Genomic DNA, 15,424 nt, shown 5'->3' with positions numbered 1-15,424 from the left:
CGCTTACTGTTGGTTTCACACACCACTCTGTAGTCGGAACCTACAGAACTTCGCATCCTCAAACCTGACATACTTGTCTCAACATTATAAACTCAAATCACACACAGTAAGTTGCTTTCGCACGCCAGCTTTGAACAACGTGCTGGGGCCCCGAACATGCATTATGATAACAGAACTCGCGTTTCAAACCATGGCTCCCTGTGTTGATTTTTCACTTAATGTTGAACCACCAAAATGATGACAAAAACGATGTTTGACGGTGTGTTGCCAGACCAGCTTTTTTGTCGGTCCTCGGGGGGCATATCGACTTTTGTTTCATATTTATCGACCGCGGCCTTCGGCCTTGGTCAATAAATATGAAACAAAAGACGATATGCTCCCCCTCGGACCGACAAAAAAGCTGGTCTGTCAACAACCCATCAAACATCTTATAATGTCTTTCACCCTTAACCATTGGGCCCCCTTGGATAATAAGCTTGCATGTCTTACTCGACTTTAGTCATTGGGCATTCTGGATAATATGCCTTTATGTCTACTATTTCTCATTCGGAACAAGTGGGCCTCCTTGGATAATAAGCTTGCATAACTTACTCACCCTGACCCATTGATGTTCCCCAGCGGCATACGCAAAGAGATTTCGTTGTTAAAAGCGCACGAGGACGTGTGACTCAAGTCGGAGCCCACTAACACACTCGGACTGAACTGCACGATGGTTGTCGCTGAGAACTCACGGCTATTGTTTCCCTGCCGAGTAAATAAAATTGAAATATTATACTATATCTATAAGATATGTTTTAAATAAGAGACGAAATAGCTCGTCCTCACTGTCCAGCTCTACTTAGCTACATGTCTAAAGAAACGCAAGTCTGTGCATAGAATTTTCGCTACGAGACCTTAATCTTCTGGTTAAATGAGGTATGCTCTTTGAAAAATAGCATTGTTTTGGGAATTGTTTATTCCACGGCTTGTAACCCATTGACATCCTTAAAAATTAAATCCACAAACTATTAGTTTCTGACGTTCAACCTGACCGACAAAAAGCGGCATACAACCAAGCGTCTTCCAGCTTCTGAAACGAACGGTGTGTTCACTGTATTGCATATATATATATATATATATCTGTGCACCTTGAAGAAGGCCTGCGGGCCGAAAATTTGGATTTTTATATATATGTGTGTGTGTTACTATGAGTTCTATTCAATATGCTGGCTGTAAGAAAATGATAACAGACATTCCAAAATCATGCATAACTTCTTCTTCTTTGTTCATGAAATTTTTACGCGTATTAGCGTTTTCACGCCGCCATTTATTAGGCAGCCAAACGCCGCTTCGGGAGAGAACATGTATATCAACAAAAGCCATCATGATCATAATCATGCGTACCGCGGTAGTGAAAGTCTGCCCGCATTCCTTGTGTCGGAATGAGTTGAAGTGGAAAAACTCGTAAATGTAGATCGTGGGATCCTGAGAAGTATTGGTAAACTGGCAGCTGTCCTCGTGGTCCTGTGCGTAAATCTTGCCCATGAAACCAGGCTCGACTTCCACCTCTACAGTCATGGAGTGTGACCCGCACTCTGTAGTAACTGCACGGGTTGCATCAACAACATCATTCAGGTAATGGGAAAGTTTAACAGAACGATGCAACACAACAATCACATTCCCCAGGACCATTTCTTTAACATTGCCATTTTCGAGGATGTATAGAGAAAAGTGCATTGCTTCCTGTGTGATACCAGGTTTATGCTCCTTGTTTTATAATGTGGTCAATATCTGACTTGATTGTATTCTGACAGACATCGCCTTTTCAAATGTTTTTTTAATAAATGTCCATACATTCAAAATAATTGAAGCTGCACTGTGACGACTTCACTTTTTTCATCCAATAAACTGAGCAAAAAAAAGTATTCCCCCATTGTTGTACCCCAACTAAACAATTCATTCCCGTGTCATGTCATTCAAACTGTGTATACCAAAAGTGGCGGACACTATACATTCAGATTTTTTTCGAGTTTTGAGCTGTTGGTGTTGAACATTCATCAAATGTGAGCGTCATTTGTGTTTCCTTTTTCTAAATACTACCTTTAATTTCTTTAGTCTTACAAGACACACTTTATTTTTAGAACTTTTTCTCCCATGTCTCAGATCAGCATAATCTATGCTGAAAAATACTTTTTTGAAAGCGTTTGTATTTCGTCAAAGGTATTAGCACAATGCCATTAGAGTTTGAAGGCAATGCGTCCAGCATTTGATGAAATGTGTTGTGTATCATCGCATTACCAATTGAAAACAGGATCAAAACCTGCCTTCAGCCTCTGAGAAGAATGACAACATCGTTTGGCATGCCATAGCATTATAACTAGACGGGACATGTGCACAAACTGGCTGATAGAACAATGATTGATTTGTTATTATTTTTGATAACAGGCCAAACGTGTCGTGCTGAGGCTGTTCTGAGGTTTTGTCGATATTGACAAGGGGAATCTGGCTCTTGTGAATTCAATTTTCCGGGCTGTCTGTCTTATTTTGTTTATCTGCATAGGAACTCAAGATCATGATGTTTGTTGCATATGGTAGGGGAGTGAATGCAGGGGTGTCGTTAGGCGTCGGACATCGGACATTTTACGATGAAAATCCCCAAATGTCCGATTCACATTGCCGCATGTCGGTCAGATGTCCTATCGTTTTAGCCTGAGCGTGGTCATTGTCCGATATGTACTCCATTCCTTCGGACAGCGCGATATTCGTCAATTTTCATTTCAAGATACAAATCTTCTAAAAGACCGAACGCTCTCGTGTTCAGCTGACACTGAAGTTGCCAGTGCCGCGTGCGGATCTTTTCTTTTGTCGGGAATTCCCAAACCGTTTGCGGTATGCGCCGTTTGTGGATTATTTTTAGATCAGTGCATGCTACAGGAGTACGGGAGACAACTCCAACTGACTAAATTTGTCGTCTGCTTTTGTTTTCGATACGAGACGAAGCACTGAATTATGCCGCTGAAAAAAAAATCTAAAGCCTGCGAAAGATCAGCATTGGATCAAACCGATCATTTTATTTTTCAACTTTTATCCAAATCATGCAGTTTGTAATCAAAGTAAGAGCTCTGAAGTAGTTCATGTTGGTTTCTTTTTTGTGGTTTCTTTGAAACTAAACAAATACAACATTATACGCACACTGTGTTGATGTATTTACTATATTATGTGCGTGTTCTACAGCGCGCGCGCGTGGGTGTGTGTGTGTGTGCGCGCGCATGACTTTGGAACAATTCCATGGAATGTGTTATAAGCTGTTTGGCGCAAATTCATAATGTCCTATTACACTTTCTGAAAGCGGTCAAATGTCCTATTAATGCTGAAGAACTCAGGACATTTGTCCTATAGGTATGAATTTTTAGCAACATCCCTGGTGAATGCATGGCCTTTCTAGTCTTATAACCTGTTTTAAAATACACAGCCTCATCATGAATGTCTGCACACAAACTATCTGAGTATTTTTGTTCTGTCAGGGACTATAGAAACTATCAGGGGCGGATTAGGGGGGAGGGGGGTTACAGGGGTTCCCACCCCCCCCCCCCCGGCTGTCCAAAAAAAGAAAGATTTAATACTAACTTTAAAAGAAATAATGAGTGGCTGCTGACACCAGTTGATCATGTTTAAAATCAAGGATAAGCCATAACTTGTTCATAAAATAGCTAAAACTCTTCATCTTAAGGGAGGCTTCGCCCCCCACACCCCCCAACGTGGCCTTGCCCCTGTACCCCACAAGGGGTCTGCCCCTGGACCCCAGGTTGTAACCCCCCCCCCCCCCTTTGGCTTTACTGCTCCGCCCCTGACTATTAATAATGCAACTCACAATTTACACAATTTCCCGATTGCACATTCCCAGGATCAACCCCTCCTGCAGGCAAAGAAGAAAATTAACAAAATTAAAGTCATCCGATGAGTGATGTGATTAAAGAAACAAACAAAATAAAAAAGAAGTATGGAAACAAACAAACTGACTGAAAAACGCTCAACAGTTTGTATATTTTACGTCGTGCAACATTGCTGACACACAACAACGTAACAGGTAGAATAATAAGAAGAAGAATAATAAAACATGTTTCTATAGCGCTGTCCACCGCCAGATAACAATGCCATGGCGCTTTTCAAATCCATCATACAATACAAACATTAATAGTCAACTATTTTTTTTAAACCTGATACATATGATACTCTAGAAGATTTAGAAACAACCAGTCAACAAGCAAACTTATCATTCGGCACATTCACTCACAAGTCACATGCACGCATTACACCACAGCCTCAATGTCCTCATTACTTTGCTCATTTCAGTAAAAGGCAGATTTATGCAGGTGAGTCTTCAGTTTACTCTTAAATGATGGTAGTGAGGGAGACTGGCGGACCGCTAGGGGAAGTGAGTTTCAGAGTGTTGGGACTGAAGGTATGTGATATTGAAAGGATAAAGTGTCATCAGATATTTACTTTAAAGAGAGAGAGAGACAGACAGACAGACACGGACAGGGAGATAGAGAGTTTGTGTGTGTGTGTGTGTGTGTGTGTGTGTGTGTGTGTGTGTGTGTGTGTGATTGTGTGGGTGTGTGTGCAAAAGTGCGCCAGTGCGAAAGTGCGAGCGTCTGTCTGTGAGTGTCGGCATGCGTGCATATTGTGCTTTGTTATTTTTTTTAATAATCTGCAATAATCTACAAGAAAACATGACCGGACACTGAACCTGCTGAAAGCAGCGTATGTGAAGTTGATGAACTCTGCATATAGTCAAGCGCTTAGAACTGTACCCACGGAATACGCGCTATATAAGCTTCATATTGATTGATTTATTGATATAGCACACATACACGTGTCAACTTTGAACCGCCTTTCCACCTTGGAATCTCTTTGTTGTCTAATCTTTCTTTCTCTCTTTCTTCTTCTTTTGATTTCTTGTCCTTCTTAATCTATTTTCCAGAGGGCGGATACTCTGTTGCTTGCCAGAGTGTCTGATTCAGTAATCTGCTGAACTTTTGAAAGCCGGCCGTCTTATAATAGGTCTTTATTCAGCCCTTTCCCCGTCGCGATATAACCTTCGTGGTTGAAAACGACGTTAAACACCAAATAAAGAAAGAAAGAAAGAAAGAAAGCGACTCTTGTCTCAGCATGTTGTTGGAGGCGTGTGCAGGTCATTTGGTGAGTTCATGCACAACTTGAACTCGGATAAATAGAAAAAGTGCCAATGTTCCAAAACAAGTATGGCTTTTGTTTTGTCGTGTGTCGAGCGTACACAAACAAGGCTCACAGCAAGAAAAGTTCGTATTCAGTTTACTTATCTAGTAAACAACTGGTGATGACAACACAAACTCAATGCGGTGGACCACGCCTAATGTCCCGCGTGCGGCATGCCAGAGAAAGAGTGGTGGGCGGAAACACTGTTGCGCGTACACTCACGTGACCGACTGCGCACGAATGATTCGGGTGAGCTCGATTGATACGATTCCCAGAACTACCGAATACCGCCCATGCACAGTTTACTCCTTGGAAGCTTTCGTTTTTTACATTTAGTCAAGTTTTGACTAAATGTTTTAACGTAGAGGGGGGAATCGAGACGAGGGTCGTGGTGTATGTGTGTCTGTGTGTCTGTGTGTGTATGTGTGTCTGTCTGTGTGTGTGTGTGTGTGTAGAGCGATTCAGACCAAACTACTAGACCGATCTTTATGAAATTTGACGTGAGAGTTCCTGGGAATGATATCCCCGGACGTTTTTTTCTTTTTTTCGATAAATATCTTTGATGACGTCATATCCGGCTTTTTGTAAAAGTTGAGGCGGCACTGTCACACCCTCATTTTTCAATCAAATTGGTTGAAATTTTGGCCCAGCAATCTTCGACGAAGGCCGGACTTTGGTATTGCATTTCAGCTTGGTGGCTTAAAAATTAATTTATGACTTTGGTCATTAAAAATCTGAAAATTGTAAAAAAACAAATTGTTTTTAAAACGATCCAAATTTACGTTTATCTTATTCTTCATCATTTTTTTTATTCCAAAAACATATAAATATGTTATATTTGGATTAAAAACAAGCTCTGAAAATTAAAAATACAAAAATTATTATTAAAATAAAATTTCCGAAATCGATTTAAAAACAATTTCATCTTATTTCTTGTGGGTTCCTGATTCCAAAAACGTATAGATGTGATATGTTTCGATTAAAAACACGCTCAGAAAGTTAAAAAGAATAGAGATAAAGAAAAGCGTGCTATCCTTCTCAGCGCAACTACTACCCCGCTCTTCTTGTCAATTTCACTGCCATTGCATCGAGCGGTGGACTGACGATGCTACGAGTATACGCTCTTGCTGTAAAAATGCAGTGAGTTCAGTTTCATTCTGTTAGTTCGACAGCTTGACTAAATGTTGTAATTTCGCCTTACGCGACTTGTTATTTGTGGCATGAAAAAAAGCCTCTATGGGTGAACATTTTGAATTTTTATTCCCCCCTCTGCTTCTTTACCTCTGTAAACTTGTAGGGGTAGTTATTTTTCGATAATGACCCAGCAACCAAACAAATAACGACCCAGCAACAGCCTGAATCCTCGATAGTGCAATGGGTTGAGAGGTTGTTCTGTTTCGGTACTACTTTTTGCGACTGAAAAGTTCCGAACGCTCTAATGTACGAAGTATACATCTCTGGAGCAAACAATACAAACATACCGCATTTAAATTAACAACTACAGGCCTGAACACATGAATCTCCATATAAAATCCATGAGTTCGGTTGTTTTCTGAATCTCATCTGCCGTGCTCAAGCCGTTCATCACAAGCAATTTCCCAAGGCAAGTAACTCATACTTTGTCTAGCGACAAGAGTAGTTCCCCTTCTTTTCACTCAGTTCCTTCGACAACAGACTGCAATCCGACGGTCAGTTTTCAACAATATTTCATTTAATAAACAGATCACACGCAACCAAATGCACACATCTCATAAATTTAAACAACATAAAAGGGTTTCATACACTATTTTCCCCAGAAAACTGAACTTCATACAGTTTTTAACGTTGGAACACGGGTGCAAAAGTTCGTCTGCTAGTCCCATTTGACGAAAAAACATTATCCTAAGCGATACCAAAACATATACAGAACACACAATATCTGCCTTTGCCGCCACAGCAGATTAACAGCATATCTGTGTACTTGATTTTAGCCCAAAATAGGAAAACTGACAAGAAGTGTTAACAGAATGGAATGATTTGCACGGAACTATACAACCGCGCATTAATCGATCGCCTGCGCAGGTTGACTGGTTGAGAGAATAGGATTCGATCAAACTTTCGCAAAAAAACTCCTCATGATGATGATGATGATGATGATGATGATGATGTTGATGATGACGATGACGACGACGACCACAGTGACGACGACGACGACGATGACGATGAATATGATGATGATATCATTATAAATCTCACCGTTACAGTTAGTGCCAGTGTAGCCGGAGGGACAGGAGCAAGAGTAGGACGAGCCTGACAGACTGCACGTGCCGCCGTTCTGACAGGGGCTGGGTGAACACGCGTTGCCTCCCCCGGACGCTGCGTTCCACAGGCAAGAGAAATACAAGTGTTACCCTGACTTGAGATGAGATACAGAAGTGTATACGTGTTAAAAGAGAAATACAAGTGTTACCCCGACTTGAGATGAGATACACAAGTGTATACGTGTTAAAAGAGAAATACAAGTGTTACCCCGACTTTAGATGAGATACACAAGTGTAGGCAAGGTTTTAAGGTTCAAAGTTTTATTTCGGCTTTAGGGTCATAGGGCGTACACGCTAACACAAAACACAGTTACATCACACAGTAAAACAAGCACACAATGAGACTGCACGCAGGCACGGCAAACAGTGATCAACAGATGAAAACAAAACACAATCCGTGTTGGGGTGGCATCAAGTACAGATGGCCTTTTACGTGCCACTGTGGTGACACGGGGGTGGGACATGGATACTGTCTCTGGGTCTGCACACAAAGTTGACCCGTGTCCGTCACGGCCCGGATTCGAACCCGCGTCCCTAGGATCCCAATTCCAGTGCTCTACCACCTGAGCTACCAGGGCCCCCCCCCCCCCCCCCCCCGTCCACAGGCCACACTCTTTAACGTCATGTATGCGTATCTTTGCTAGTTACGGTCAGTGGGATTGATTTCTCTGCTTTAGGCCCGTAGATACATGTATCGGTAAGTAACACAGGACAATTAAATCAAACAAAGGAAGGAAGACGGACACTGGCACAGAAACACGGACACACACACACACACACACAGACAAACCGACAGACAGACAGATAAAAACATGCACGCACGCACGCACGCACGCATGCACGCATGCACACACACACAAACACACACACACACACACACACACACACACACACACACACACACACACACACACACACACACACACACACACACACACACAAGGGGTTAGGGGGAGTGCACTACATGACAGGCATAGTTTCCTTCAAACAGACAAACCAAGAGAAAATGGACAGATAGACAGGTAACCAGACAGATAGACAGGTAACCAGACAGATAGAAGGGTAACCAGACAGATAGACAGGTAACAAGACAGATAGACAGGTAACCAGACAGATAGAAGGGTAACCAGACAGATAGACAGGTAACCAGACAGATAGACAGGTAACCAGACAGATAGAAGGGTAACCAGACAGATAGACAGGTAACCAGACAGATAGAAGGGTAACCAGACAGATAGACAGGTAACCAGACAGATAGACAGGTAACCAGACAGATAGACAGGTAACCAGACAGATAGACAGGTAACCAGACAGATAGACAGGTAACCAGACAGATAGACAGGTAACCAGACAGATAGAAGGGTAACCAGACAGATAGACAGGTAACCAGACAGATAGACAGGTAACCAGACATATAGACAGGTAACCAGACGGATGGACAGAATAGACAGGTAACCAGACGGATGGACAGACGAGAGGATAGACAGACAGACCGACCGACAGACAGACAGACGGACGGACGGATGGACGGAAGCACGGACAGACAGACAGACAGAAGGAGAGACAGACACGTCGATCGTACAACAAGCAGCGTAACACGTACATATAAATGTGACAGTTTGCACTGGAGAAGCCTGCAGTACACTGACACACGCACACAGTGGTCCTACTGGCCAGACAGTCGGACAAACAGACAGACGGACTACAAGCAGCGTAACACAGACTCACAAATTTGACAGTTTTCACCGGAGAAGCCTGCAGGACAGCTGCACGCGTACGTAGTGGCTCCACTGATCAGGCAGCTCCCTCCGTTCAAACACGGGGCGCTGGTGCACAGCGTTGTTGATCCATCTTAACAATAAATCAATTAATCAATCCATCCATTAATCTATTAACCAATCCATACATCAATTAATCAATCAATTAATTAATCATTCCAGCAACCAATCCATAAATCCATCAATCCACCAATCCATCAAGTAATCCATCAATCAAGCAATCCATCAATCAAGCAATTAATCCATCAATTAATCCATCAATCAAGTAATCTATCAAATCAAGCAATCGATCAACTAATCCATCTATCAAGCAATCTATCAATTAAGCAATCCGTCAATCAAGCAACCCATCAATTAAGCAATCCGTCAATCAAGCAATCCGTTAATCAAGAATTTCATCAAGCAATCCATCAATTAAATCATCAATCCACACATCCATCCATTCATCCATCCATCCATCAATCAATCAATCAATCAATCACGTATTCACTCGAGCAATCAATCAATCAATCAATCAATCAGGAAACTGGAAAGGCTTTATGAGAGCACCTCTGTCAAGCCATCAAACAACCAGCTAGCGGGGATTCTACGAAGAAACCAACCAATCAACAAACACGAGAGAAAAGGCCAAACAAACACACACACTCACGCACACAGACACTTTTGAAGCAAGCATGTTCACAAACACGCATACACAACGACAAAATCAGACAAGTACACGCACACACGTAAAGACGCTTTCTCTGATTCATCTACCAGTTCTCCCTTCTTCGACACTTAGCAATATCACAGACACCTACCTGGGAACAGACGATGTTCGAAAATCACTCTTGTCAGGTTTGTATGGGTTATGAAAGAGTCACTTCTCTTGCTTTTGTTGAGGCAAACTTTCCACACGTGGACACGAAGCACACAGGGAGACACACGCCTCGCTAGTGATTGGCTAATAATGTCACGAAGGAAAGCTTACCTCAGTAAAAGCAAGAGTTGTCACTCTTTCCTACCCCATGCAAACCAGAAGGAGTTACTTCCGGAGTTCGTATACTCCTTATGAGGTAAACAGCTGCATCTATGATAAGTACCTTGTCGACCTATATCTGTCTACAACTATCTCGCAGTGCTACCCAGGCCAGTTTAACACGGTAAAATACTTCAATACTAGACATATTAGGGCTCGATCTGAGGGTGGGGGGTGGGGGGAGGATTAGTCGTGGGTTCCAGAAGCCCCCCTACCCAGCACATGTACCTGTATGCAGAGACCCAAAAGACCTGTTTCGAATACCAAATGTATACAGCATCCGGGGTGACAAAGCCATTGATATAGACTGCGATTCGGGTTAATAAACGACATACGCTTGTTGTTATAATTACACTTCAACCAAGGAGACTTAGATGTGGGTTGAACAGACCACACACATCCAAATTATAGTACCCTCTCCGTCATAATAATACGTCCACTCTTAAAACCGCAAAGGCAACAAACAATCCCATTCATGAGGATGAACGTCGCTTGTTCATGTCAATGCTTGTCATTCTCTGAGGCGCCAGGGGTGAGGTGCACGATGCGAAAGGTGGGTGCCACCCAAGTAGGTGGGAGCCAGCCGCGGGGTCTGGTTGGTTGACATTGAGATTTGTGGTGGTTTCTACCAATCAGACCCCGCGGCTGGCTCCCACCTACTTGGGTGGCACCCACTTTCGCTTCGTGCACCCCCGCCCAGGAGAAAGGTTCCGTATAACTCTCACTTACTCTATTGCACATGTTATATGCATTTAGAGAGCTTACTTCCCTTTGTTTATCAGATCTATAATTCCTATAACACAGGTTGACATTGTGGTTGAAGTCTAGACATCCAAAGATACCTAAAAAGATTAAATAATACGTCAAGTTACGCGGACTAAATTTGGGGTTGAACACTATGCGAACAACATGCCCGCACATTTATACCCGCACATTGACGCTGACTTAGATTTGGGTTGAATACTAAGTCAACATCTCCCTCCCCCCCCCCCCCCCCCCCATAGCACAAAGTCACAATTATCTACGTGTCTGTTTGTTTAACATTTAGAAACTAAAGCTGTCTAGAGTTAAATTGATTTGAATTGAATTTAGTTAAGCTGTATTGTATTGAATGCAGTCACAGAGATTGAGATGTTGTTGAAGACCAGACATAACAAGAAATTCCTCCGAGGTAGGAAAAACACCCCCGTTGGTCAAAGGGAAATAACCATTCTCACTGCCACCAACTGAGAAGGTTATTTCCCTTTGACCATTAATATGTCCCTCTATAAGTCCTTGTAGAATCTTAATCCACCAATAACTCCCTAACCGTGTGTTTGACTGGTCCCAATTTTTGTAAGGACCGTCTCAGGAATGTATAGAACTTGTTCACCAAGTTTGGTGACGATCGGTCTGTTCATTCTTGAGATCTATATGCGAACACAAACACACAAACACACAAACACACAAACAAACACATAGACCGAATCCTATACACACCCCTATACCGGGGGTGTAATTATGGCATACCCTCACAATCATGCGCATAATCCCAGGCACAGAGTTGGAGAGTACGTGAAAGCTAGACATACAACATACCACCACAGGGAGAGTTATAATCCCAGTCACAGAGATTGAGTGTGGGTGAAAGCAAGACATACAACATACCACCACAGGGAGAGTTATAATCCCAGTCACAGAGATTGAGTGTGGGTGAAAGCAAGACATACAACATACCACCACAGGGAGAGTTATAATCCCAGTCACAGAGATTGAGTGTGGGTGAAAGCTAGACATACAACATACCACCACAGTCCGAGTTATAATCCCAGTCACAGAGATTGAGTGTGGGTGAAAGCTAGACATACAACATACCACCACAGTCCGAGTTATAATCCCAGTCACAGAGATTGAGTGTGGGTGAAAGCTAGACATACAACATACCACCACAGGGAGAGTTATAATCCCAGTCACAGAGATTGAGTGTGGGTGAAAGCTAGACATACAACATACCACCACAGGGAGAGTTATAATCCCAGTCACAGAGATTGAGTGTGGGTGAAAGCTAGACATACAACATACCACCACAGGGAGAGTTATAATCCCAGTCACAGAGATTGAGTGTGGGTGAAAGCTAGACATACAACATACCACCACAGGGAGAGTTAGAATCCCAGTCACAGACATTGAGTGTGGGTGAAAGCAAGACATACAACATACCACCACAGGGAGAGTTATAATCCCAGTCACAGAGATTGAGTGTGGGTGAAAGCAAGACATACAACATACCACCACAGGGAGAGTTATAATCCCAGTCACAGAGATTGAGTGTGGGTGAAAGCTAGACATACAACATACCACCACAGTCCGAGTTATAATCCCAGTCACAGAGATTGAGTGTGGGTGAAAGCTAGACATACAACATACCACCACAGTCCGAGTTATAATCCCAGTCACAGAGATTGAGTGTGGGTGAAAGCTAGACATACAACATACCACCACAGTCCGAGTTATAATCCCAGTCACAGAGATTGAGTGTGGGTGAAAGCTAGACATACAACATACCACCACAGGGAGAGTTATAATCCCAGTCACAGAGATTGAGTGTGGGTGAAAGCTAGACATACAACATACCCCCACAGTCCGAGTTATAATCCCAGTCACAGAGATTGAGTGTGGGTGAAAGCTAGACATACAACATACCCCCACAGTCCGAGTTATAATCCCAGTCACAGAGATTGAGTGTGGGTGAAAGCTAGACATACAACATACCACCACAGGGAGAGTTATAATCCCAGTCACAGAGATTGAGTGTGGGTGAAAGCTAGACATACAACATACCCCCACAGTCCGAGTTATAATCCCAGTCACAGAGATTGAGTGTGGGTGAAAGCTAGACATACAACATACCCCCACAGTCCGAGTTATAATCCCAGTCACAGAGATTGAGTGTGGGTGAAAGCTAGACATACAACATACCACCACAGGGAGAGTTATAATCCCAGTCACAGAGATTGAGTGTGGGTGAAAGCTAGACATACAACATACCACCACAGGGAGAGTTATAATCCCAGTCACAGAGATTGAGTGTGGGTGAAAGCTAGACATACAACATACCCCCACAGTCCGAGTTATAATCCCAGTCACAGAGATTGAGTGTGGGTGAAAGCTAGACATACAACATACCACCACATGGAGAGTTATAATCCCAGTCACAGAGATTGAGTGTGGGTGAAAGCTAGACATACAACATACCACCACAGGGAGAGTTATAATCCCAGTCACAGAGATTGAGTGTGGGTGAAAGCAAGACATACAACATACCACCACAGGGAGAGTTATAATCCCAGTCACAGAGATTGAGTGTGGGTGAAAGCTAGACATACAACATACCACCACAGTCCGAGTTATAATCCCAGTCACAGAGATTGAGTGTGGGTGAAAGCTAGACATACAACATACCACCACAGTCCGAGTTATAATCCCAGTCACAGAGATTGAGTGTGGGTGAAAGCTAGACATACAACATACCACCACAGTCCGAGTTATAATCCCAGTCACAGAGATTGAGTGTGGGTGAAAGCTAGACATACAACATACCACCACAGTCCGAGTTATAATCCCAGTCACAGAGATTGAGTGTGGGTGAAAGCTAGACATACAACATACCCCCACAGTCCGAGTTATAATCCCAGTCACAGAGATTGAGTGTGGGTGAAAGCTAGACATACAACATACCCCCACAGTCCGAGTTATAATCCCAGTCACAGAGATTGAGTGTGGGTGAAAGCTAGACATACAACATACCACCACAGGGAGAGTTATAATCCCAGTCACAGAGATTGAGTGTGGGTGAAAGCTAGACATACAACATACCCCCACAGTCCGAGTTATAATCCCAGTCACAGAGATTGAGTGTGGGTGAAAGCTAGACATACAACATACCCCCACAGTCCGAGTTATAATCCCAGTCACAGAGATTGAGTGTGGGTGAAAGCTAGACATACAACATACCACCACAGGGAGAGTTATAATCCCAGTCACAGAGATTGAGTGTGGGTGAAAGCTAGACATACAACATACCACCACAGGGAGAGTTATAATCCCAGTCACAGAGATTGAGTGTGGGTGAAAGCTAGACATACAACATACCCCCACAGTCCGAGTTATAATCCCAGTCACAGAGATTGAGTGTGGGTGAAAGCTAGACATACAACATACCACCACAGGGAGAGTTATAATCCCAGTCACAGAGATTGAGTGTGGGTGAAAGCTAGACATACAACATACCACCACAGGGAGAGTTATAATCCCAGTCACAGAGATTGAGTGTGGGTGAAAGCTAGACATACAACATACCCCCACAGTCCGAGTTATAATCCCAGTCACAGAGATTGAGTGTGGGTGAAAGCTAGACATACAACATACCACCACAGTCCGAGTTATAATCCCAGTCACAGAGATTGAGTGTGGGTGAAAGCTAGACATACAACATACCACCACAGGGAGAGTTATAATCCCAGTCACAGAGATTGAGTGTGGGTGAAAGCTAGACATACAACATACCACCACAGGGAGAGTTATAATCCCAGTCACAGAGATTGAGTGTGGGTGAAAGCTAGACATACAACATACCACCACAGGGAGAGTTATAATCCCAGTCACAGAGATTGAGTGTGGGTGAAAGCTAGACATACAACATACCACCACAGGGAGAGTTATAATCCCAGTCACAGAGATTGAGTGTGGGTGAAAGCTAGACATACAACATACCACCACAGGGAGAGTTATAATCCCAGTCACAGAGATTGAGTGTGGGTGAAAGCTAGACATACAACATACCCCCACAGTCCGAGTTATAATCCCAGTCACAGAGATTGAGTGTGGGTGAAAGCTAGACATACAACATACCACCACAGTCCGAGTTATAATCCCAGTCACAGAGATTGAGTGTGGGTGAAAGCTAGACATACAACATACCCCCACAGTCCGAGTTATAATCCCAGTCACAGAGATTGAGTGTGGGTGAAAGCTAGACATACAACATACCCCCACAGTCCGAGTTATAATCCCAGTCACAGAGATTGAGTGTGGGTGAAAGCTAGACATACAACATACCACCACAGGGAGAG

General features: G+C 43.2%; 1 protein-coding gene across 2 annotated transcripts in view; it reads right to left on the bottom strand.

Moving 5' to 3' along the window:
- Positions 1-15,424, bottom strand: part of LOC138977338 (uncharacterized) — a 54,140-nt gene that overhangs the window by 23,115 nt on the left and 15,601 nt on the right. For both annotated transcript variants that reach the window (XM_070350241.1, XM_070350242.1), the window contains 5 exons: positions 9,246-9,368; positions 7,453-7,572; positions 3,851-3,895; positions 1,384-1,583; positions 596-744 (listed from right to left, as the gene is read on the bottom strand). In XM_070350241.1, the coding sequence (XP_070206342.1) occupies positions 596-744; positions 1,384-1,583; positions 3,851-3,895; positions 7,453-7,572; positions 9,246-9,368 (637 nt within the window). The remainder of the gene's footprint in view (positions 1-595; positions 745-1,383; positions 1,584-3,850; positions 3,896-7,452; positions 7,573-9,245; positions 9,369-15,424) is intronic.

The sequence above is a fragment of the Littorina saxatilis genome, linkage group LG9 (genome assembly GCF_037325665.1).
Source record: "Littorina saxatilis isolate snail1 linkage group LG9, US_GU_Lsax_2.0, whole genome shotgun sequence".
NCBI classification, from domain to species: Eukaryota; Metazoa; Mollusca; class Gastropoda; order Littorinimorpha; family Littorinidae; genus Littorina; species Littorina saxatilis.
Note: the sequence above shows the minus strand (reverse complement) of the source record. Positions and strands in the feature narration are given on the sequence as shown.